The sequence below is a fragment of the Grampus griseus genome, assembly GCF_964374135.1.
Source record: "Grampus griseus genome assembly, chromosome: 11".
NCBI classification, from domain to species: domain Eukaryota; kingdom Metazoa; phylum Chordata; class Mammalia; order Artiodactyla; family Delphinidae; genus Grampus; species Grampus griseus.
Genome location: NC_139005.1, coordinates 14,399,585 through 14,426,828, shown reverse-complemented (window position 1 = coordinate 14,426,828; position 27,244 = coordinate 14,399,585). Strand labels below are relative to the sequence as shown.

Sequence of the window (27,244 nt, the reverse complement as noted above, 5' to 3'; positions counted from 1 at the left end):
GCCAAATGATTCTTTGTTGTAGGGGCTGTTCTGTGCATTGAGGATGTTTAACAGCATTACTGACCTCCACCTACCAGACTGCAATAGCACCATCCTCCCAGCTGTGACACCAGAAATGTCCCCAGCCATTGCTAAATGTCCCCTGGGGAGCAAAACTGACCCCAGTTGAGAACCACTGATGACTCCCAAATAAGAATCTGTAATTCATCCTTAGGATCTCAGCCTAGTGACCTGTAGAGTGTTACAAGTACCTTATACTCTAACCAAAATCTATCTTCTATCTTTCCTCACCACTCCAAAACAGATTTTTTCAACTTGTTAAAATTGCATTAAATGATACAATTTCATTTCTCCAGTGTCTCCCTTGTCATTGATTTTCAAATCCAAGTATGTACCAAGATCAATATCCTCCCTTTTTGCCCTAGTTCATCTGTCACCACAGATCTTTATTTCCTAACTTATAATTGGATTTTAATTACTTTTTTATGCTCCGGTCTTCCCACTTCATTCCTTCATTCATCCTGTATATCACTGTTGCATTTAACCTTCCTGTAAAGCTGCTTTGATCCTGTCACTTTCCTTCTCAAAACACTCAAGCAGTCCACTGAGGAATAAACTCCCAATCACAGAAGGGAAAAAGTATTTTGTATACCAGCCTTCACCAAGCATTTAGCAATTAAAGGTTTGGGCTTCTGTTTCCAATTAGTGTCCGACAAGATCCTTGAATATCCTGTTGTTTTCAGAATAATAGAACAATTTAAGTCAGGGATGCATTCGATCTGAGCAGCACACTTAGTCTGTCCTCCGCGGCTGTTAAGTGCAGACATGGATTTCTTTTTAAGAGAATCCTTTCTCCCCCTATAGCAGCTGTCTTATCAACACTTTTTCTTTTTCCTCTTCTTACTGGCACTGTATCCTGCTCCTTAAAGATCTCATCTAATTTATTAAAGAGATCACTAGGTGTCTTTTCATCAACACTTCTCATTTTACTGTTTGCCCTTATGTTTATGTGAATTAAATTTTATTTTAAAATGATTAAATAGCTCCTACTTGTCCATCTTACCCCAGAAATTTTACTCTGGTTGTGTTTTAGACCTTCACAAGGATTTAACACTTTGACTTGAAGAGTCATAAGGCTTGGGGTTACAGAGTTCTTAGTCTGAGGCTCAAACAATGAGAAGTTTCCTAGTGTCACCCAGAGGATGTTTTTATTCACGGTGGATTGAAGTCAGGCAGCACTACCACTTTTTTTAGAATTCTGGCTAATATTTTTACTGTGCTCAGATGATGTGAAGTCATCCAAATTTGACTTTTTTTTCTCAGACTAACTCAGAATTTTATATATTCTAGATTTCCTGTTAAAATGCTTATCATTTTCTATGTTTAAAAATGGTTTTATATATTTGTCAGCTTCCTTATGAGATAAATTATTTAAAAGGAAAATCCATGTCTTGTTCCATACTTCCCCTCCCCCCATGTTTGCTTTGGGTTTTGCTCCATTGGTTACTGTACCCTACTACCTTAACCCCACCCTCATTTCTTTCTTCCTAAGCTTTCAGTATGTTTCTGAATCTCCAATTAAAATTTTTAAATCCTCACTTGAGATTGGGCTTTCCTTTACCTTATTCGTTTCTTTCTTTTCATAGCTATGTCTTCCTTACAGCATTCTTTTCTTTTATAGGAGTCCTGTCCCTAACACAGTACTTGGCATATAGTGAATACTCAATAAACAGTTATCAAATGACTAATTAAATGAGCTATATATTCATAGTGCCTAGTTCTTTGAAAGTACTTCATAAGTATTTGCTGAATCATTATTTATAATGCAATATAAAAACCAGAAGTCTTCCTAACTTCCTAAGATTTAAGTAATTTCTCTTACCTATTGCAATGTTTCTTATTGTAACCAAACAATAAAAAGCCCACTGCAGGGTAAAAAAGATGTATCTTGGGGTCTGTTTCCAAGGTCTGTCCTAGGTGTTTACCCTGAACTCTTAAGCTGTTCGAAGGCATCTTTCTGCTAGAGCTGATCTTCTCAAGCACATCACTGCATCAGGAATATATGTGTTAAGTTCTGTTTGTTACATCCAATATCTTAATGCTCCACTTCGAAAACTTTGACTTTATCTCACCTCTCAGATCATGTTACACAACTAGATGCTTACTACATTTTCTTACTCCTTTTTTCTCCAACTGGAGCTAGACTGAATTTGTAACAATTACTTGTACTCCTTCTCGGAATGAATCCTTGGCCACCATTTCTTCCACCTGGAGACTTGATCTGTAATTGCTGTCCTCTTCCTGAGACCATGTTTACTCTTCTGTGATAGTCCTCTCCACCTCTCCAGACTTCTCCCACTAACTCATTAAAAATCTCCTTAACAATAAGCACAGTGGGTTATTTAAATCTCCTTCTAGGAGCTAATGATGACCTGACAATTTCTTGGGGGCTTAATATATAGTGAAGTGTGAACTAAAGTCATATTTTTGTGCTACATTCCTATGCCCTCTCTCAACCTCCTGTAAGTTTTCCCCTCCATGTCCTGCTTTGTGGAGTACATGGAAGAAACAGAAAGAGGTACATTCAATTTAACTGGATGAGTGCCTTATGGGGACCTTTGTGTGGAGGCAGGGAGCTGGACCCACATTAGCACCAAGCACTCCCTGCAGAGGAAATAAATATGTCTCATACACGTTTACTACTATACTATTTTTTTTCACATATCAGTAGGTGCTTTTGTTAATACAATTTTATAATTTAAAAACACTACTGCATTTATAGTTTTAAAAATTATTTTGTATTTCTTAAATTTATCAGATAGCAAAATGACTTTAATGACATCTGAGAAATCAATTTTTTTTTTCGTTTGTTTGTTTAAAGAGGTCCCTCTAGTTGAAAAGCCTTAGGATATTCTTAGCATTCACTGGTGGAAGAGACTTCTTTCTTAACTGAAGAATGAAATATAGGGGATTCTTAGCTAGGTTATTATTTTAGGTTATAAACATTATGTATATTAGTAAATCTTTATTCACAATGTTGACTTCTAAATAATATTGTTAATAATTAAATATACCAGTTTTCTGCCTTCATTTCTTGCCTCACATTGCACACAGCATTTCAAATGGTTTTCAATGTTACTTTTTTTTTATATCAATGAATGAAAGTATCTTGAAAATATGGTTAATTTATCAAAATTGAGGAAAAAAAAGTAAGCAGTTGTTTGTAAAGTAAATAAAACCATCTCACATTGTAGGCTATGCCAGCAACTCTTTGGTATTTTCATATGAGTATATGAGAAATGTTTATTTTTCATACATACATAGTAATAATAGCTACCACCTACTGAATATTTAACTTATTTAAAGCACTCTCTTAAAATAATCCTTGAGCCAGTATTGTCTTTATTTTATTTAAGAGGTTTTTCTATAAAGCCTATGTTCTTAACCACTACCCTATACAGACTCTCTACAAAGAATGCAAAGGAAACTGTCAGATTCAAATTAAGAACACTTCTAGATCAAATTTTATCAGGAACGTGATGAAGGTACATGGTTTAAAAATATCAGACACTTTGGAAATGTCTGTAGATTAATTCAAAGTTTAATTTTATTTAATAGGTTATTATCTTTTTGATGAATAATTTATGAGAATTTTCCATCAGGTTTTTTTTAACTTAAATGTTTCCAATCATAGGATAATATAGGCTTTGGAAGAACTCAACCGACAATGATTAAAATATGATGGGACTATCAAAACCTGAGGTCTATGCCAGAAACAAACAACATAATAAAAAAGCATTTTCCTCATCTATGTGCCTGCCAAATTTCAGTTCTGAAACTGAGGCTAGCCATCATGAAGAGGGTCTTTTTATAAAATGACAATGTACAACAAAAGTACAGAAGTACAGTAAAAGTGCTTCTGATACGTGGTTTGCTGTATGCTTCAGTTAAAGAAATGGTGGAATGGTCTTTCCAATCTTTCTGTGTGTTAATTCGTATAGAATGAGACGATTTAAGGTATTCATGAATTCAATTAGGATGGTCTTCTGCTTCATTTCACACCAATTTAAGCCTTTAATAGGACTTTTATCATCAATAGGTGATTTCCAATAATTTAAAAAAAAACTCAAAAATCAAACTGCCATGTGTCTAGCACTTTGGATGGTCTAGGAGAGGACACAGAAAAGTGATAAAAATAGTTTCTGCTTTCAAAGAAATAAACTCTTTGGCATCATCATCTGGTGTTTTATATATATATATATATATATATATATGTATGTGTGTGTGTGTGTGTATATATATATATATATATATATATATTTAAATTTTAACCCTCAACTTGATGTAGTTAACAACCAGACAGAAGTCACAGTCTAGTAGATAGAATTCCTTTTCTGACTCAATACATACGGACTGAATTGCTTCTAAAAGTCCAGAATTCTAATTATGGCTCCAGAATTTACCACTGAAGTGTTTTGTTTGAAAAGTTTTTCCATTTCTTAATAACATGTAACAAGTAAGGCATTAAACCTCATTTATTTTTCACAATCTACTCAATAGCAAATACTGAAGAACTGTTTGTAAGTTAACTGGTAATTAAATTTTTTTTCTTTTTTCTTTTTTTTTTTTACAATTGCACTGAACCACTCTAAATGATTGCAAATTTCCTAACCCTTAGTCTCTATCCACAAGTGCTGAGAAAACTGTACAGATAAAGAGACAGAATATGTTTTGTTAGAGATGGCTGAGGAATTGTGAAGAACAGATGAAATACTGGAAGATTAGCTTTATGATATTAAATTTGATAGTATGGGAAAAAGATGGATTACAAAAAGCAGAAACTAGTAATTTAGAGGTAAAATACGAGTTTTTTACCCATATACCTCAGATATTTGTCTTGATCCTGTCCAACTAAACTGTTTTATCATGATTTAAATAAACATATAGATATATGATGTAGAGGTGTTAATAATCTGAGTGTTATGGCCAATATGCTGGAACAGATCATCAGGACTGAGTTATGAGGGGCTGGAAGGATGAACTATATCTAACAAAGTTGATAACAATAAACTGAATGTCAGGTTCTTCTTTGGGGAAACTCACTCTGCAAATCCAGGGTATGAAATTCTTGTTGCTTTCCTTCATTGGAATATGTATTTTTCTTTTGTTGCTGAAGGGTATATTCCCTGGCTATAGAATTCTAAGTTGACAATTCTTTTCTTTCAACACTTTAATGATGTTCCACTGTCTCTCGCTTCAATTTTTCTTGCCTACATTGTTTCATTGTTCTCCTATAAGCCAAGTGTTTTTCTCTAGCTCTTTCAGTAGTTTTTCTTTGTCCTTGGTTTTTAGCAGTTTGAGAACAATATATAAATGCATGCTTTTCTTTGAGTTTTTCCTTTTGGTACTCACTAAGGTACTTAAATTTATAAATTTATGTCCTTCACTAAACTTTGGAAGTTTTTGGCCATTATTTCTTCAAATATTTTTCTGCCCCAATCTCTTTCTTCTGTTCTGGGAGTCCAGAAAAAAAAATGTGACCTACTGTTAGATCTTTGGGTATTTTCCCACAGACCCCTAAAATTCTATTCTTTTTTTCCAATCTTTTTTCTCCATGTTCTTTAAACTGGATCATTTCCCTTGATCTATCTTCCAGTTCACCAACCCTTCCTCCCATCATCTCCATTCTTTTCCTGAGTCCCTCAAGCAAGATTTTAAATATTAGATATTTTATATTTCAGTCCTTAAAAGTACATTAGTACTTTTAAAATGAAGTTTATAATTAACTTTAATATAATTAATAGAACATTAAAATAACATAATATAACATTATATTAGTTTCAGGTGTACAACATAATGATTTGACTATGAAGTCTAGTTTACATCCATCACCACACAGAGTTCCAAATTGTTTTTCTTATGGCGAGTACTTTTAAGACTACTCTCACCAACTTTCAAATACACAACACAGTATTGTTAACTATAGTCAGCCTGCTGTACACTATATCCTCGTGACTTATGTATTTTACAACTGATAGATTATACTTTTTGACCACCTTTACCCATTTCACCCCTCCCCCGACCTCTGGCCGTCACCAATCTGTTCTCTGTATCTATGAGCTTGGTTTCATTTTGTCTAGATTCCACATACAAGTGAAATCTAGTGGTATTTATCTTTCTCTGCCTGACTTATTTCACTAAGCATAATGCCCTTAAGGTCCATACATCCATGATGTCACTAATGACAAGATTTTCTTCTTTTTATGGATGAATAATATTCCATTGTGGGTCTATACAACATTTTCTTTATTCATTCATCTTTTGATGGACACTTAGGTTGCTTCCACACCTTGGCTATAGTAAATAATGCTGCAATAAACATGAAGGTACACATACCATTTTGAATTAGTATTTTCATTTTCTTTGAATAAATACTCAGAAGTAGAATTGCTGGATCATATGGTAGCTCTATTTTTAATTTCTTGAGGAACCTCCATACTATTTTCCATAATGGCAACACCAATTTACATTTCCACCAATAGTGTACAAGTGTTCCCTTTTCTCCACATCCTTGCCACCCTTGTTATTTCTTGTCTTTTTGATAATAGCCATTCTATATGTGAAGTGATATCTCACTGTGGTTTTGATTAGCATTTTCCTGATGATTAGTGATGTGGAACACCTTTTCATGTACTTGTTGGCCATCTGGATGTTTTCTTTGGAAAAATGTCTTTTCAGATCATCTGTTCCGTTTTTAATTGGCTTGTTTGGCTTCTTTGCTGAGTTGTATGACGTCTTTGTATATTTTGGATATTAGTCCTTTACTAGATATATGATTTGTTAATACTTTCTCCCATTCAGTAAGCTGCCTTTTCATTTTGTTGATGGTTTTCTTTGTTGTGCAGAAGCTTTGTAGATTGATATAGTCCCAGTTGTTTATTTTTGCTTTTGTTGCCTTTATTTTTGGTGTCAAATCCAAAAATCATCACTAAGCTCAATGTCAGGGATCCTTTTTCCTATGTTTCTTCTAGGAGTTTTATGGTTTCAAGTCTTATATCCAAATCCTTAATCCATTTTGACTTAATACTTGTGTATGGTATAAGATAGTGGTCCAGTTCCTTTTTTTAGCATGTGACTGTCCGGTTTCCCCAGCACCATTTATTGAAGAGACTGGTTTTCCCCATTGTATATTTTTGGCTCATTTGCCATAAATTTGTTCTTTCTCAAGATTGCTTTGGCTATTTGTCCTCTTTTGTGGTTCCATACAAATTTTAGGATCGTATGTTCTGTTTCTCTGGAAATGCCATTGGAATATTGATACGGACTGATTCAATATTGATTGAATTTGCAGATTGCTTTGGGTAGTATGGACATTTAAGCAATGTTAATTCTTCCAATCCATGAGTAGGGAATATCTTTGCATTTACTTTTGTTTGTTCAATTTATGTTGGTGTCTTATGGCTTTCTGTGTACAGGTCTTTCACCTCCTTGGTTAAATTTATTCCTAGGTATTTAATTCTTCTAAATGCAGTTATAAGTGGAATTGTTCTCTTAATTTCTCTTTCTGATTATTCACTATTAGTGTATAGAAACGCAAGTGATTTTTATATATAGGTATTCTCTGCTTTTTTGGAAGTTTGCTTTAGGCCACTTTGCTTTTAAGAAAGACTTACATTAACACCTGTTTTTGCTAATTGAACAAAATCCGAAGAGGATTTTCACTTTTACAAGTAAAGGTGAAAAGCAAAAACAGTGTTCAGTGTTTTTTTGGGGGGCAGCAAGCTGTTATAGAGGTAGCATGAACACTGAGCAGTGAGAGTGGCACTGCTAAGCTCTTTTCCCAAGAGCTACACTCAGCATCTCAGCATCAAGTCGCCATAGCTTTGACCTGTGTCTATTAGCATGTGTGCTTTATCTCGATTTATTCTGTGAATTTGTTAGCAAGATGTGGCCTAAGATAATTGCTTCTTCATTTTTGCCATTTTGGCTTACTAAAGATTTTGTAGGAATGCTCTATTTTTGGATATCGAGGGAAACATATTGATTTTGTATCTTGCAATTTTACTGAATTCATTTATTAATTCTAATCGTTTTTTGTGAAGTCTTTAGGATTTTCTATACGTAATATCATGTTACCTATAAATAGGGACAGTTTTACACCTTCCTTTCCAATTTGGACGCCTTTAATATCTTTTTCTTGCCTAATTGAATAAAAGTGGTGAGAGTGGGTATCCTTGTCTTGTTCCTGATCTTTGAGGAAAAGCTTTCAATTTTTTACCATTGAGTATGATGTTAGCTGTGAGCTTGTCATACATGTCCTTTATTATGTTGAGGTACACTCCCTCTATATCCTCCCTGTTGAGAGTTTTATCATGAATGGATGTTGAGTTTTGTCAAATGTCTTTTCTGCATCTTTTGGGGTGCTCATATGACCTTTAGCCTTCATTTTGTTAATGTGATCTATCACATTGATTGTTTTCTGGATGTTGAACCCTTTGTTCACCTCTGGAATAAATCCCAGTTGATTCAGGTGTATGACTTTCTTAATGTATTGTTGAGTTCAGTTTACTAATATTTTGTTGAGGATTGCTGCATTTATGTTCATGAGGGATACTGACTTGTAATTTTCTTTTCTTGTGGTGTTCTTGTCTAGTTTTGGTATCAAGGTAATGCTGGCCTCATGAAATGAGTTCAGAAGTGTTGTCACCTCTTCCATTTTTTGTAAGAGTTTGAGAAGGATTGATAGTAATTGGTGCTAATGTTTGGTAAAATTCACCTGTGAAACTTTCTAGTCCTGGTTTTTTCTTTGTTGGGAGGTTTTTAATTACTTATGCGATCTCCTTACTTATTAGTGGTCTGTTAAGATATTCTGTTTCTTCATGATTCAGTCTTGGTAGGTTGTATATTTCTAGAAATTTATTCATTTCCTCTACGTTGTTCAATTTGTTGGTGTATAATTTTCATAATTTCTGATTATGCATTTCTTTGGTATCACTTTAATCTCTCTCTTCTTTCATTTCTGATTTTATTTGAGTCTCTCTCTTTTTTTTAGTCTAGGCAAACGTTTGTCAGTTTAATTTATCTTTTCAAAAAACCAGCTCTTAGTTTCATTGATCGTTTCTATTATTTTCTCCTCTTTATTTATCTCTGCTTTGATCTTTGTTATTTCTTCCTTTCTGCTAACTCTGGGTTTAGTTTGTTCTTCTGTTGAGATGTAGAGTTAGGTTGTTCATTTGAGATCTTCTTTTTAAAAAATATTTTATACCCATGTGGCTGGAAGAGATTGTTGGTATGAAGTCTATCTTCTTAAATTTGCTGAGTTTTTTTTTTGTGTGTGTGAAATATAATATGTTCTATCCTGGATTATGTTCTGTGTTTGCTTGAAAAGAATGTGTATTCTGCTGCTGTTGGATGGAATATTCTGTATATATATGTCTGTTAGGTATATTTGACCTAAAGTATGGTTTAAACCCAAGATTTTCATATTGATTTTCTTTCTAGATGATCTATGCATTGTTGTAAGTGGGGTATTGAAGTCCATACTATTATTATATTGTTGTCTATTTCTCCCTTCAGATGTTAGTATTTGCTTAATATATTTTGGTGCCCCGATGTTGGGTGTGTATATATTTATGTTTCTTATATCTTCTTGATCCCTTTATCATTATATAATGAATTTGTCTCTTGTTACCATTTTTTGGCTTAAAGTCTATTTTGTCTGATAAAACTACCTCACTTTCTTTTGGTTTCCAATTACATGGAATATCTTCTTTCATCACTTTACTTTGAGCTTATGTGTGTCCTTAAAGCTGAAAGTGTCTTATAGGTGGCATATAGTTGGATCATGGTTCATTTTTCTTTTTTACCAACCAGCCATTCTATGTCTTTTGATTGGATAATTCAGTCAATTTGCATGCAGAGTAATTACTGATAGGTAAGGACTTACCCATGTCATCTTACTGTTTTCTTGCTGTTCTCGTGTTCCCTTTTTCCTCTCTTCCTCTCTTGCAGTCTTCTTTTGTAAACTGATGATTTTCTGTAGTGGTATGCTTTGATTCCTTTATCTTTATCCTTTGTGAATCTACTGTAGGTTTTTGCTTTGTGGTTACCATGAGGCTTACAAAAAACATCTTATAGATATAATAATCTATTTATGCTGATAGCTTTACTTCAATCATATACAAAAACTCTACCCCTTTATTCCCCCCATTTTATGTTATTAAAGTCACAATTTACCTCTTTTTATGTTGTTTGTTCATTAACAGGTTATTGTAGCTATACTTATTTTTAGTACTCTTGTCCTTTAACCTTTTTACTAGAATTAAGTGGTTAACACTCTACCATATTATAGTATTAGAGTAATCTAACTTTGACTATATACTTTACCAGGGTTTATACATTTTCATATATACATGTTACCAATTAGTATCTTTTCATTTCAGCTTGAAGAACTCCTTTCAGCATTTCTCATAAGGCAGGTCTAGTGGTGGCAAATTTCTTCAACTTTTGTTTGTCTGGAAAAGTCTTTATCCCTACTTCATTTCTGAAAGACGGGCTTGCCAGGTAAAGTATTCTTGATTGGCATTTATTTTAGTTCAGTACTTTGAATATATCATCTCACTCTCTCCTGGTCTATAAGGTTTTTGCTGAGAAATCTGCTAATAACTCTACGGGGGCTCCCTTGTAAGTTACAAGCGTTTTATCCTCTTGTTGCCTTCAAGATTCTCTCTTTATCTTTGAATTTTGACAGTTTTATTATCATGTGCTCTGGAGAGGATCTCTTTAAAGTTGAGTTTGGTGACCTATGAGCTTCATGAACACGAATATCCAAATCTTCCCTCAGATTTGGGAAGTTACCAGCCATTATTTCTTTAAATATACTTTCTGCTCCCTTTTTCCTCTCTTTTCCTGGAACTTCAATGTATCACATAGGCTTTCTTCACTCTCCTTTTTTTTTTCCCTTTGTTCTCCCCTGACAGGATAATTTCAAAGTTCCTGTCTCCTGTCTCACAGATGCCTTTTCTGCTTGATCCATTCTCCTGGTGATGCTCTCTGTTGTATTTTTCATTTCATTCATCATATTCTTTAGCTGTAAAATTTGTTTGGTTTCTTTCATAAAAAAATTTCTATTGGGCTTCCCTGATGGCACAGTGGTTGAGAGTCCGCCTGCCGATGCAAGGGACGCGAGTTCGTGCCCCCATCTGGGAGGATCCCACATGCTGCGGAGCGGCTGGGCCTGTGAGCCATGGCCATTGAGCCTGCGTATCCGGAGCCCGTGCTCTGCAACGGGAGAGGCCACAACAGTGAGAGGCCCACATACTGAAAAAAAAAAAAAAAATTTCTATCTCCTTGTTAAATTTCTCATTTTGTTCATGTATTATTTTCCTGATCTTTTTGAATTTCTGTGTTTTCTGTAGCTCATCAAATTTCCTTTAAATAGCCATTTTGAATTCTTTCTATCAGGTAAATCACAGATCTTCAGGTCTTTGAGTTCAGTTACTGGAAGATTATTGTCATCCTTTGGTGGTGTCTTGTTACTTCTTTGATTTTCATGTTCCTTGAAATTTTGCATTGTTGTCTTCCTATTTAAAGTGGCAGTCACCTCCTCCAATCTTTACTCTCTGCCCATTTCAATGTATCCAGATTCATAGTTTTTGCTACCACAGTGTTGTGGAACTTCTCTGCATACCTGAAGTTCCACAAAGGCTCTTTTATCCATGGATGATTGTCTAAGACAGTGCTTTCCAGGAGCTCCTGCACCGTGGCTGAGAGGAGCAGGAGTCAGTACACAGCCCACTGCAGGGTCCTCAGCTGGGACTGAGGCCTGTGTGTCTGTTACCTGAAGCATAGGTAGGTGAGACTCCTCCTTGATCCCTTGGTAGATGGTGTTGGGTCTCACTTTTGTCTGTGGATGGATGGTGAATTTTTGTTGTTGAGTGGGAGACAAAATGAGGGATGTCTTTTGCCACTATTATGCTGATGTCACTCCTAAAGGGACTTCAGAAAAGTCAGGAAGGAACCAAATTATGAGAACCAATGTCAGGGCCTTAGCTTATGTGTTTTTGTTTGTTTGTTTTCTTAAAGTTAGAATGTAGAATTAAGGAAGATTTTGGATAAAGGATAGAGATTAGGGTACAAGGCTTTCAATAAGAAGAGAGACTGATTAAATAAAATTTACATCATGTGTGTCCTATACATTGATGGCTATGTCATCTGGGGAGATGGTGAGTGTCCAGAGCTGTTGAATATTTAGAGCAATAATTCTCAGCAGGAAATCACCTTATTCTTAACTGAGACAGATGTGATGATCAAATATTTGTCACTTGACCATTCTCGGTTTAGTATCAAGTATTATAGAGAGCAGAATTCACAGAGAAAATCTATGCAATTGTAAATACAGCTTAAACTAAACTGCTGTGGATTGTGGCTGTTTTTCACAGTGACACACTTAAGCAAACATTTACTTATTTAACAAACATGCATTAAAGGCATAGTATTGTGCTAGCACTATGAGATATACAAAATATATTTCCCACAGCTTTTACAATCAGTAAATTTTCAATACAATTGAAACTACAGGATAAGCCAAGTTGATAAGTTTCAAGAGCTGAGATAAGGCAGTGAATATCAAATGGATGGTATATAGAGTAAATGTAACAGGAGGCCAAAGAAGGAAGGATAACTAGGAACAAGAGTGGCCCAGAAGGTTCAGAGAGAGTGAGAGGTTTGAGCTGAGCCTTGAAGTTGAGTTGGACGTAGAAGGTAAATAAAAGGTAAGCAGAAGTATGATATAGTGAGCTAGAATGACTGATGTGTGTCTAGTCAACAGTGAATGTACCATCTAGAAAATAACACAAGTTTTGTACTGTGGATGGTGGATATAAAAGGCAGGTTTTAGCTAGACTGCATAGTATCTTAAATATTAGGCTAAAGAATTTTAAATTTACTGAGACTCTATTAAAATTTTTTATTGATATGATTAAAATGGAGTTGTAGGATGTTTTAGGCAGAATAGAGAAGTAGGAAACAAGGAAAGGAATACCACAGGAATCAACCAAAATAATCTATAGATAAATTAACAGAGACTATAGAGTCAAATTTTAACAATAATAAAAGTAAAAGGAAACTCAAATGATTTGTTGATTACATATAGGAGTACTGGAGTAAGTTAAAATATAGAAAATAAATTACAGAGAAGTTTTCATCAAGAGTTACTTGGGGATGGTGCAAGTAGTTCTGAGTGAGAGTTGGTTTCAGTGGAAAGTAGAGGACTATAATTTAGGATTGTTGAGTTTAAAGAGATGTCAAGATATCAGAGTGTAAATGCCTATCAGGCAGTTGGAAATATGTAAATTGAGTTCAGAGAAATATTAAAAGCAGAGACGTAAATTTAGGAGTAATTCAGATAATCTGTGAAGTTTCAAAACTGAATAAAATTTCTCAGGAAATTAGTTTGAAGAGTTGAAGCCCTGAACACTGTAAAATCTTCACATTTAAGGGCTAAAGATGAAGTCAACGTCTATTAAAGCACTATGTACCTTATCTAGTTTAAATTTATAAGTGCTAAGGAAGCCTCAGAAAGAGATTTAGAGAATGTACAGACAGTGAAGTTTTATGGAGAGCCTGAGAATAGAAAAGTTCAAGAAAGAAGAACTAAAGGTGTTGGCTATTGGAAGAGATCAATTACCATTATCATACCAATTATCATAGGTTTATAGAACAATTTGTGGTTTGTTTTATTAAGAAATAATTGGTAATCTTTTTTTTTTTTTTTTTTTTTGCGGTACGCGGGCCTCTCACTGTTATGGCCTCTCCCGTTGTGGAGCACAGGCTCCGGACGCGCAGGCTCAGTGGCCATGGCTCACGGGCCCAGCCGCTCCACGGCATGTGGGATCTTCCCGGACCGGGGCACGAACCCGTGTCTCCTGCATCGGCAGGTGGACTCTCAACCACTGTGCCACCAGGGAAGCCCAATTGGTAATCTTTGAGGGTTAATGTTTCTTTGGTTAAAAAAAATCATGAAACACAATAAAATATCTATATCTGGCTTGGGTACTCTTCACTATCCATTGCTTTGCATCTTATTCTTTGAAACAGGAAATCCGTGCCGTAATGGGCCAACTCTGGAAGAACAATTTTTTATTCATGGAATATAAACCAAATATAATCAATGAGATAATTATTATTAGAAAATTGCCCTTTATCAAGAAACTGATATTTATTTAGATAAAGTGAATCTAGGATGGGGCAGTGACAAATTTCTTTTACAAATCTAGATTTTAAAAAATTGAAAAGAATTGGGATAGTCAGAGAACTTAGCCAAGTTAGTTCAAAAAGATGCACAAGACTGATGGGCCAAGACAGCAGAGTAGAAATACCCTAAGCTCACACCCCCTCACAGACACACCAAAATTACCACTATTTACAGAATAACAATCAACAAAAAAGACTGAAACCTACCAGAAAAGATCTTCTACAACCACAATGAGACTGGTAGGAGGGGAGGAGTCACAATATAGTCTAGTCCTATACTCCTGGGTGAGCAATCCACAAACAGGAGAAAATTAACAACTTACTGACCAGAGATGTATCAATATGTTTTCAGAAAGTGATATAATTAATATCACCATGTGAAGTTGCTAGAGCTTAAAATTGATCAAGGGTTCATTATACAATTTATGATTGTCATTATCATTCACAGTTTGCCCCATTAGGTTTTTGTTCCAAACTTGTGTATATTATAAATTCAAGTTTATTACTGTAAAATTTTCAGAAATGACACATAGCAAACTTTTGAGTGAAGAAGAATTTTTTGGTGAATTTTATGCAGATACTTTCTCTGATTGTCCGAGCGAAATATATACTAGTGTCTCAGAAAATGACAGTTCTTCGGAATATAGTTCTGATTCAGACAATGTGAATATTAGACCCAAAAAAGACAAAAAACCTTAGTGATTGATTCTGATACGGAAAGTGAAAATGAAACTCACGGTGCTGGAGAATGCTCCTTTGCTTCTACAGAAGAGTGGATTGAAGACAACATTTCAGGAAAATCAGATGACTTTACAGATATGTCAGGTGTAACTACTGAATGTAATAATCCACAAAGTGTTAGTGAAATAACAGAATTAATTTTTGGTAACGACTTTTTCGAGTTGGACGCTTCTCAAACAAACTTGTATCCCCAACAGAATAAAAAACCATATAAAAAGTATGATAAGCCTTTAAAATGGACTGATATAACTAACAGTGACAGGAAGATGTTTCTTGGATTAATAATTTTGATGGGACAAATAAGAAAGTCATACTGGAAAGAATACTGGTCGACTGATCCCTTACTTGAAACACCCATCTTTCCAAAGATTATGACAAGAAGAAGATTCGAACACATAATGAAATTTCTTCACTTTAACGATACCTCGGAAACTCCACTTCCTGCAGACAGAATTTCAAATGTTAAACCTATTTTGGATGATTTTCTACCAAAATTTCAATCTATCTATATACCCAAACAAGAGCTATCACTTGACGAGGCAATGATAAAGTGGTGAGGATGCCTCAGATTCAAAACCTATAATGCCAGAAAACTTACAAAATATGGAATTTTGGTCAGGATGGTTAGCGAAAGTGAAACTGGATATATATGCAACCTTGAGATTTACACAGGTGAAGGAAAGAAACTGCAAGAAACAATATTATTGGTCCTACAACTTTACCTTGGTTCATGACACCATATTTACTGAGACAATTTTTACAACAGTGTGTCCACATCTGAAATACTGTTGAAAAATAAAACCAGAGATCGTGGGACTATAAGAGAGAATCGTGGTCTACCAAACCAATTAAGGAGAAATCCAAAAATCTACGGAGGGGAGAAATGACATTCTTACAGAAGGAAGAAGTGATTCTTCTTATATGGAAAGACAAGAGGCTAGTTTGCATGATGACAACTATTCATGACGCCTCTATAGCATCTACAGGAAAGGAAGACAGGAGGACTGCCCATCAGATAACTAATCCCACTTGTATATTAGAGTATAATAAATATATGAAAGGAGTTGATCGATCTGATCAATATCTGGCAAACTTCAGTATCCTCTGGAAAACTAGCAAATGGTATAAAAAAGTGGGTTTCTATTTGAGTAATTGTGGTTTATTCAATGCGTTTAAAATTTATTGTAGCCTTAATGCACAGAATAAAATGACTTACACGCAATTTTTGTTAGCAGTAGCTGACCATCCTGGTGAATGTAGTGGTAGTCCTGCACCTGGTTCTTCTTGTGGTGTTTCTAAAAGAGCCTCCCGCAAAGACCCACCTTGTCGACTATCAGGTAAAATAAAAGAACATATTCTAGAGGGAATAATACCCACAGAACTAAAAGAAAAAAAAAATTGCCGCCAGAAAGTGTAGAGTCTGCTCTTCCAGGGGAAAGAGCAGTGAAACATGGTGTATTTATAATAGATGTTCTGTTCCCCTGCACAGAGGTGCCTGCTATACTGCCTATCACTATCACACTCTAACGAAATATTAGAATGCTTTAGTAAGACATGTACAAAGTTTCAAGTAAATGCATTAAATGCAAAAAAAAGTTGTTGATATTTAATCAAATGCAGGTGTTTTGATATTCACTTAGGTAAAAATCGCCAGCCACAGGTGTTAGTTTCTGCAAAAATCCACCAGTCAATAATGTGTTAAAATTGCAGAACTTCTCCCAAAGGAGTAAGAGTTCTGCGCCCCGCATCAGCTCCCCGGCCTGGGGGTCCTGCATCGGGAAGACAAGCTCCGGAAGGCCAGCAGGCCTTACTTTTGGGAGTCCCAGAGGGCTGAGGGAAATAGACTCTATGCTTAAAGGGCGCATACAAAATCTCACAAGCTCTGGGACCCAGGGCAAAAGAGATTCGAAAGGAGCCTGGGTCAGACCTACCTGCTGATCTGGAAAGTCTCCCAGAGAAGCAGGAGGCAACGGCAGCTCTCCCTGATGACACAGATGCTGGCAGCAGTGGACACTAGTGCTGGCAAGTGCCATTCTGGAATCCTCCCTCTAGCTTATTAGTCTCAGGACCCAGCCCCGCCCCCACTCACAGCCTGTAGGCGCCAGCGCTGGAATGCCTCAGGCCAAGCAACTAACTAGGCAGGGACACAGTCCCACTCACCAGCAGACAGCTGCCTTAAGACCTCCTGAGCCCATAGCCTCCCCTGGACACAGCCCTTCCCACCAGAGGACACAGGAACCAGCCCCACACACCAGTGGGTAGAAACCAACACCAGAATCTTTGGCTCCACCCACCAGCGAGCCTGCACTAGCCTCAGGACCAGCCTCACCCACCAGCAGGTGGACTCTAGCCACAGGACAATGGCAGCTCCGCAGCGTACAAACCTAGTGCACCCACCAAGGCCAGAACCTGCCCTGGGACCAGCTGGGCCCTGGCCCTGCCAACTAATAGGCCAACAGAAGCTTTGGGACAGCCCAGACCCTGTACCCAACTGTGTCAGGAGGCCTCTCCCCCATTCCCCCACCTCCTTCCCAGCAATCTGACATCAACTCTGGGATTCCTGGGCGCTACAACCAGACTCCAGAAGCCGGCTCTGCTTGCCAGTAGTCCAGCACTAACCCCAGGACCTGGCTTTAGCCATCAGTGAGCCAGCACTAGCCTCAGGGCCCTGGGGTGCTGCAGCTGGCTGCCTTGTGACAGGCCCGGTAAACCAGTGGCTGGCAGCCTCTGCACAAGGCAGGGCCTGGCAACCAACCAGTCTGGGGGCCAACCAAGCCCACCAGACCACCCTCAGTAGTCAGCCCACCACAACAGAAGGACCCACACAGCCCACATAGGGGGCACCCTTAGAACACATTGCTCTGGTGACAAGAGGGGAGTGCACTGCCAGGATGCATAGGACATCTCCTACAAAAAGCCACTTCTCCAAAGTCAGGAAACATAACTAACCTACGAGATACATAGAAATAAAAACGGCAAGTTAGGCAAAATGAGAAATAAAAACGGCAACTTAGGCAAAATGAGGTAGCAGAGGAACATGTTCCAAATGAAGGAACAAGATTAAGCCCCAAAAGAAGCACTAAGTGAAATGGAGATAGACAGTCAGTCTACCCAAGAAAGAGTTCAGGGTAATGATTGTAAACATCTTTTAAAGAACTCAGGATAAGAATGAATGCACAGGGCTTCCCTGGCGGCACAGTGGTTGAGAGTCCGCCTGCCGATGCAGGGGACACGGGTTCGTGCCCCGGTCCGGGAAGACCCCACATGCCGCGGAGCGGCTGGGCCCGTGAGCCATGGCCGCTGAGCCTGCGCGTCCGGAGCCTGTGCTCCGCAACGGGAGAGGCCGCAACAGTGAGAGGCCCGCGTACCGCAAAACAAACAAACAAAAAAACCGCAAAAAGAAACAAAAGAATGAATGCACAGAGTGAGAAGTTAGAAGTTTTTAAAAGGATACATAGAACATTGTTATTTTTACATGTCGAATATTGCCATCATCTGTGATTTATTTTCACAACCCTCTTTTGTTACCTTCACCAAGTCTATGTGTTGTCTCTTTTACACCAGTGGGCAACACAAGTCACTTGGTGCTAAGTACAGAACTCCCATTGTATGCAGAGTGCCATTTATGGGGTAATTAGCCATGAGAAATGTTTCTCAAAGTGTGTCCACAGACCACTTGTGTCAGAGAACCTTCTGAAATGCTCGTATTTGGGAGCAGGAGAGAAGAAAACAAGTCTAGACGTGAAAGAGTAGAAGAATCCATGAGACCAGGAGAAGACTGTAAAAGGCAGATGTGGAAATTCCAAGCCAAACTACAGAATCACAGTCACTGGGAGTCGCATCCAGGAATGTGGATTTTAAAAACAAGGACCCCCAGACTATACATACATAATAAAATTACAAGAATTCTTTAAAATAAAAAATAAAATGTAATAAAACTTTAACATGTATGTGTGTGTGTGTGTGTGTGTGTTTAGCCTGGGTTCTTGTTGTGTTTGACTAATTCCCTCTCTCTTCTGTTAATTTCCATGCAGTAATGATTTTCTGTGATTTTGTGTCTTATGAAAGGATTAAACAGCACTCCATTTGAGATATACCCTGATTTCCCTGACATGACTTGCTCCTCATTTGAAATGACTTATTATTCTGTTACAGAGTAAGAGACTCTCATAATGTGAGCATATTCAATATCAGAAGGAAGTCTGGCATCCTTATTGATTACTTTTAGAGCCTTCTGGAATGGGCTTATTCTGGACCAGGTAGAAGAAAACAGTCTAGAAATGACACAAAACTAGGGGAATCCATGAGACCAGGAGAGACACTGTAATATATAGAGAGACATTGCAGAAGTCAATGGAAGAGATCATTTTAAAGTGGGCTACATGGGAAAACACTAGAAAGATTTAAAAACATATTTCAAATCTAAATGATTTTTCTATGTTCCTCTGTTACATAAACTGAAAAATTATTGAAAATAATCTTGGCCAAGCTTCTAAATACCTGCATTACTTTGTCAGTCTCTGTTCACTAGGATAAATCATATTGTGCTGCTTTGAAAGGAAAAAAATTTAGCAATTTTTTTTTGTGAATTCACAGGAGGGAAGTAATTCTTAGAGAAAGCTTCAAGGATTTAATATAAGATAAACAATTCTTTTCATCAAACTCACTATTAAATACAACAGAACTGCAGGCAGAATAATTCATTTTAATATTAAAACCAAGCACAACTTCTTTAGTCTGATTACTCAAGCATGTGAAAATACTAAAGTCTAAAAAAATAAACAATTAGTTAAAACTTGAAATAAGAAAATATGTTGAGAATTTACAGATAGATTTTTCTGTCATTTACATTATAATGTTATCTCTGTCTTCAGATAAGCAGAAGAAATAAAATAGTCATTTAAGAGATGCTGTGAAAAATGCAAAGCCTGAGGACTTTGTTGTGATGATTTGGGGAAGGTGAAAAAAGTCTTAGTTCTTAGTTGTTCACATTAGAAGTAATTTAACATTCTTTCATTTAACAAAGTGTTCATTGAGCATCTACTATATACTTGGCCCTGCTTTAGCCTCCGGGTTTACAGCAATGATACAGGGCAGTGGAGAAAATAAAGTAGGAAAGGAAGTTTGGAAGTGCCAACCAACAGCGGTGGTTTTGCAGTTTTACATATGGGAGTCAGAGAGGACCTCACAGAAAAGGCGACAGTTAAACACAGTTGTTTAGGACATGTGAGATTGAACCATGGAGAATTTGAGTCATGGGCCTGGGAAGAGCAGTCCCAATAAGCTGAGTAGCAGGTACAAATGTCCTGGGGCAGAAACATGCAGAAACATTCAAGGCATAGGAAGAAAATCACTGAGGCTGGAGTGGAGTGATTCAGGGAGTCTGTAGCACGAGGTGAGGTAGGAGAGGTCAAGGGCGTCAATACTTGGCTTTCATTGTAAGTGGTATGAGATTCCTTCCCCAGAGGGATATGAGACAGGAATGACAGGATTGACTTTTATTCTCAAAGGAGTATTCTGGATGCTAGGTTAGGAAGAGACTAAAAAGATATAAAGGCAGAAGCAGGGAGACCTGTTAAGAGGCTACAGCAGTAATTCAAGTGAGAGATGATGGTAGATTGAACCAACGGTGGTAAGCAGTGGAGGTGAAACATGGTGGGATTCTGGATTTATTCTGAAAGCTGAGCTCCCAGGATTTGCTGATAAGTTTGGTTGTAGTTTGTGAAAGCAGTCAAAAGGACTCTAAGGATTTTAACCTGAGCAGTTAGTAGGATGGAGGTGCCATTTAGAGGTGAGACAGGTTGCCAAAGAAGCAGGTTTAGGGGGGTGATAATCAGAAGTCTGATTGGATGTATATTAGATTTATGCTGTCTACTGAATTTCTACTAGAGTTGTTGAGTAATCAGTTGTACATATAATTCTGGATTTTAGGGAGACTTTCAAGCTAGAATTATAAAATATGGAAGAAAAAGACATGTAAGTGGTATTTAAAGCCACAAGCCTGGAAATAATAAAAGAGGAGTTCCAGGGCTATGTTAAGAGATTGTGGAGGAGAGAAGAACCAGTAGGGAGCATGACTTCATTATTAACAACTTTCCTTCCGAGGGCATTGGCAATGTAAAGGCTCTAGCGGCCCTAAGTGGTTTTCAAATTTTTATAGGATTCACCTGCTCATTTTCCATTTACCTATAACTTGATCTAAATCTTAAACTCTTGTTCTTAGTCACTTACTCCCCACCTTTATGCCTGCATCACACTGGTTTTGAATATACTTATTGGTAGTGCAACTTCATCTGAGTGTAAAGGGCATTTTTGAAAACTGTCAAAAGTAATTTGGGGATTTAGCTGATGAATAAAATGGGTGGCCAAGTTGGTTATTACTGCTTTTGATCAAACATTAGGCATGACTCTTGACTAGTATCAACAAGTTTATTGTGTGGTTTATATGCAGAGCTAAAAGCAATGTCAACAGGCATGTCCTAAAATGTTTTGAGCAATGACATTACTGAAATATATGTATAGTTTCCAAGAGGACTGTTTTCAATTGACAATTATATATCATACACATATATACGTTCTGTTAACTTGATTAACACTATTTCTTAATAGTCTATTATTTTATCATGTATATTTGTACAGATGCTTAAAGTCCACGAACATGCATACAGCTATAAAAAATATCTAACTTAATCTTCATTTCCCAGCCTAACAATTTCTTAAACAACTGCTATTCTCAGCTAAGCTGATTAACTTATCAAAAGCAATTGAAAATAATTATTTTAATGAGTGAAAGTTCTACAAAAACACATTTAATATTTGCCCAGCTCTTACAAAAATGGCTGATTGCAAACACTATAGATTTACAAACAATCATCCTTGGATATCTGGCTAATACTAAATTTGTAAAGGATGCATTCCCTGAAAGTTATGCCAAATATTTGTTCAATGAACAAATATTTATTAAGTTCTAGTGTGTTCCAAATGCATGTCATGTTGAGAAGAGTTTGCTCCTTTAAGTCCTTCAAAGTGCATCCTTAGAGATTTATGTGCATAAAGGAGAGAGCTAAGGTAGTGCTTCTGACTTTCTCCATGTGGAGTCTCCTGGGGAGTTTCACCATGTGGAGGACCTGTTTTGCTAGGCTAGCTAAAGACCAGAGAAATAGGTGAGTCTTAGAGTTACCCTTTTCTGTTTGTTGCACCCAGATTCAGACCTTTAATCAATTACCTTGTGACAAAGAAAGCTCCCTCTCTTACTTAACGACATGGCCCAGTTGCCATCCTTGCCTCTCTGACTCGACCAATCTTCAGGAAGGAATGGGGTATAATAGAGAAAGCAGCTTTTAGTTTTCCTTAGAGGCTAACTACCATGGACGTTCTTGGTTCTGGGGATGCAAAGATGGGGTCCCTGTCATCAAAGAAATTATTACTTTTTGAGGGAAAAGAAATACCCTTGAGCAATTACATCAGAATATGATAACATACTCAATGGCAATCTGTGGGAAAACACTAAGAGCTCCTGGCTTCACAAAGAAGGTGCTGGCACTATTCAAAGAGATGAGTCAGTCTTCCACAAAGCTCAGCGTGATGAGAGAGGGGTAAATTCTTGGGACATAGCTTTTTTTCTTTTGGCTCTTAATACTCTAGGTAGTCCTGCTTTTTTGTTTTTTTTTTGTGGTACGCGGGCCTCTCACTGTTGTGGCCTCTCCCGTTGCGGAGCACAGGCTCTGGACGCGCAGGCTCAGCAGCCATGGCTCACGGGCCCAGCCACTCCGCGGCATATGGAATCTTCCCAGACCGGGGCACGAACCCGTGTCCCCTGCATCAGCAGGTGGACTCTCAACCACTGCGCCACCAGGGAAGCCCCGGTAGTCCTGCTTTTTCAAAGCTTTTTCACTAGATTTGTCCTGACACTTCATTTTGAATAAAGTCTGGGTTTCATTCTATGACTTGCTCTGTGAAATATTTTATAGCCTTTCCCCCAAGCATCACAATTACACTGAGGCACAATGCTGTACCTGGTTCATTGTTCCTTACTTACACTTGGTGGCTGGCCCCATTTCTCTCACGAACGTTGACATTAATTGCTTAAAGGAAGAAAGTGATTTCTAAACGTAGGTTTACATGTTTCTTATTAGATAAGATAAACTTACAATGTTTTTCACGTGCTTCACAAGTATGGTCAGCTTCGCATCCTCGTATGTCATGACTAACTGCACCTTAGGCTTCTTGTCAGGAAACTTCTCACCTGATGAAACAGTAGAGTTTTAGTGGATTAAATTGGAAGTGGCTGATCACAGGATAAACTGAACATTCAAAGACTAAAGCAGGACCAATGAATAATATGAAAAAGAAACATTCTTCATATGACACTGAAAACATAATACTCTTCAGGAAACTGGGTTGGTTAAGATAGGATTTGTGTCTAATAATCCTGAATCTATTCTACCTCCTCATAGTCTATGTTTTGTTTCAATCGATACCATTATTTTCCCAATTATTAAAGCCTGAGACCTCAGTGTCATTTTTGGCCGCAATTTTCTCCTCAACATTCAGTACAATGAGCTTGAAGTATTAGAGAACATAGGGGTTGAAAGTGTTGGCTTTAGAAGTCAGTGAGTCTGGGGTGCAGGTCCCAGCACTATACTAAAGACTGTGACTAAGTTAATCGACTTCTGTAAAATGGAGATAATAGTCATCTACTTCAGGACAGTTGAGATGATTAATTGGTAACATTCAAAAGTTCTCACAGTATAATCTCTCAGTGAATGTTTGCAATCACTCCATGTATTTACACTCAGCTCTTCCTTTCCAGTTCTGCTGTGCCTAGTGCAGATGCATATGGATCTTTTGCCTGAACTACTAGAACATTCTCTTCCCCTCCTCCAGAACCCAAATGTATTTGTACACAATTACCAGTATAATCTTCCTAGGGCAACTTTTATAAAATTACTCTTCGATCAAAGTACTGTTCATAGCTTTCCATAGCTTATGAAAAAGTCTGAATTTTTCAGCTTTGTATTACTGCTTCTTATTGAATCTGTCTTATTTCCCATTCTTATTACTTCATACTGCAGTCTGTATGTTCAGTTCTACAGACATGCTCTGCTATTTCCTTGCAGACATTGCTCATATTATTCCCTTTATTTAAAATGATCTCTTCCACCATTTTTGGCTATTGAAATTTTACCTTTCTGCAAGGCCTAATTAAAATGCAAAAGGGTTTCTGTGGTCGCCACCCTCTGAACTCCCCTTAGCACGGCCCTTATCACTTAATATTTATATTGTAATTATTACCTTACATGTCTCAATTTGCTTAGTGGATTACAGTCTCCCTTAGGGCTTACTTTTTTCCTATTTCCCCAAGGGATATATAAATCAGTGCTTGCTCCATAAAGTTGCACTAAACGTTTATTTAATGACAAAAGTAATCTCAATTTTCCTTTCAAGTTATATCTTTCCTACATTAAAACGAAGGCTTTAGTTTTTTAATTAAAAATTTCCAGTTTATAGCCCAAGGATTAAGCATAATTCACAGTTTTCTAATATTTCCCTTGGTAATCTCTGGTTGTATGTTTTCTGAGGGAATTCAGAAAGAAGAAATTTACTACTACTAAGGAATTTGGCAATGTTTTGTTGTGGGCTCATTGGGGTCCACGTTGTTTTCTGATAGTCAGTTTTAGCTCTCTAATCCTAACATTTGAAAATTAAACCTGAGCTTTATGTTTCTTCTCCCAAAGCCTTTTACATGTTTATTAGAATAGTTTACACATTTTAAATAGGTAATATTAATTAATTTTATTGTTAATGTGGATTATTGACATTGAAATAGTTAAAATTCACATTGAGTGTTTCTTACAACTGAAATGGTAATTATGTAAATATAATAAAAAAATTCTTCCTTAAAATATCTTGATTATGATGACTGAGTGACGCTGTGAGTTTGAGACACTACGAGATAATTTTGACTGTAGTACTTGGGTAAATTGTATTTCATAATACAAAAATGTAGTTGAACTTTTGGTACGAGTATGCTAAAAATGCTGATACTTTTTTGATGCACAATGAACATAATTTTTGAATTAAAGAGTGAAAGGATTATTAATTAGAAACTTAATGTGTTTAATTAGAGGAGCTTTAATTCAGACAGGAAATTAGCATAAATTTATGGGTGAGTGTCTAAATGATAATCATGCAACTGTTACTTGAATTGACTGAAGATGATATTCCACCCTAAACCTTTCATGCAAGATTAGTAATCACAGTATCCATCAAAACATGTCAGACTTTAGAACCCACTGAAAATACAGGCCACTCGGAAGTCTTAGTAGTCAATGTAGTAATAGCAGAGGTACTTAGGATTTTTAGAATTCTTATTGTGTGCCAAATGTTGAGCTAACAGTTTCACGTACATAAACTCACTAAATCCCCACAGCAAACCTACAAAGTTTGTGTTACCTCCATTTTACCCATGAGGAAACTGAGGTATTTTGGTCCAAGTTTAGGCAGGGTCAAATGATCTCTAAAGACTATGTTTTTGAACATCATGCTGTAAGGGGCAACAAGGGGTCAATAACCTAAGGGAAAGAATTTAAACGAAGAGCCCAGAGAGGGAGACTTTTGAGAATAGCTTCACAGGGACAAGAAGATGCTAGAATATCTTGATTTTTCTGCTTCAAGTTATTCTGGGGGATCTAATCATGCTTAATCTAACCATTTATAGTAACCCCAAGAACTGTTAAAATATCATTGGTCCAAAGAATGACTGTGTTGAAACGCTTGAATGCATGGCACTACAGCAGCTAATACGGGCTTAATTATGCATAATGTGTCCATTAATGTTAAAAAATACCATTTCAAAATTTAACTTCCTTTCAGATATAATATATTCATATGATTCAAAAATGAAAATTTATTTTTAAAGTATACAGTAAAAAGCCTTCCTCCCATTCCTAACACCTATTCACCCAGTCCTCCCATTATTATCATTTTTTAAACATTTTTATTGGAGTATAATTGCTTTATAATGGTGTGTTTCTGCTTTATAACAAAGTGAATCAGCTATACATATACATATATCCTCATATCTCCTCCCTCTTGCGTCTCCCTCCCACCCTCACTATCCCACCTCTCTAGGTGGACACACATCACTGAGCTGATCTCCCTGTGCAATGTGGCTGCTTCCCACTAGCTAGCTATTTTACATTTGGTAGTGTATATATGTCCATGCCACTCTCTCACCTTGTCGCAGCTTACCCTTCCCCCTCCCTATGTCCTCAAGTCCATTCTCTATGTCTGCATCTTTATTCCTGTCCTGCCCCTAGGTTCTTCAGAACCATTTTCTTTTTTTGGATTCCATATATATGTGTTAGCATACGGTATTTGTTTTTCTCTTTCTGACTTACTTCACTCTGTATGACAGACTCTAGGTCCATCCACCTCACCACAAATAACTCAATTTCATTTCTTTTTATGGCTGAGTAATATTCCATTGTATATATGTGCCAAATTTTCTTTATCCATTCAGCTGTCAATGGACACTTAGGTTGCTTCCATGTCCTGGCTATTGTAAATAGAGCTGTCATAAACACTGTGGTACATAACTTTTTTTTTTCACATCTTTATTGGACTATAATTGCTTTACAATGGTGTGTTAGTTTCGGCTTTATAACAAAGTGAATCAGCTATGCATATACATATATCCCCATATCTCCTCCCTTTTCTGTCTCCCTCCCACCCTCCCTATCCCACCCCTCTAAGTGGACACAAAGCACCGAGCTGATCTCCCTGTGCTATGTGGCTGCTTCCACTAGCTATTTTACATTTGGCATGAATCTTTTGAATTATGGTTTCCTCAGATATATGTCCAGTAGTGGGATTGCTGGGTTGTACGGTAGTTCTATTTTTAGTTTTTTAAGGAACCTCCATACTGTTCTCCATAGTGGCTGTATCAAGTTACATTCCCACCAACAGGGCAAGAGAGTTCCCTTTTCTCCATACCCTCTCCAGCATTTATTGTTTGTAGATTTTTTGATGATGGCTATTCTGACTGGTGTGAGGTGATACCTCGTAGTTTTGATTTGCATTTCTCTAATGATTAGTGATGTTGAACATCCTTTCATGTGTTTGTTGGCAATCTGTATTTCTTTTTGGAGAAATTTCTATTTAGGTCTTCTGCCCATTTTTGGATTCGGTTGTTTGATTTTTTGATATTGAGCTGCATGAGATGCTTGTAAATTCTGGAGATTAATCC

At 36.9% G+C, this 27,244-nt stretch overlaps 1 protein-coding gene across 4 annotated transcripts in view; it reads right to left on the bottom strand.

The window, feature by feature from the left end:
* PIK3C2G (phosphatidylinositol-4-phosphate 3-kinase catalytic subunit type 2 gamma) overlaps window positions 1-27,244 on the bottom strand; it is a gene marked incomplete at its 5' end in the record, with an annotated part of 329,467 nt that overhangs the window by 11,040 nt on the left and 291,183 nt on the right. For all 4 annotated transcript variants that reach the window (XM_082666092.1, XM_082666091.1, XM_082666093.1 and 1 more), the window contains one exon: window positions 23,145-23,239. In XM_082666092.1, the coding sequence (XP_082522218.1) occupies window positions 23,145-23,239 (95 nt within the window). The remainder of the gene's footprint in view (window positions 1-23,144; window positions 23,240-27,244) is intronic.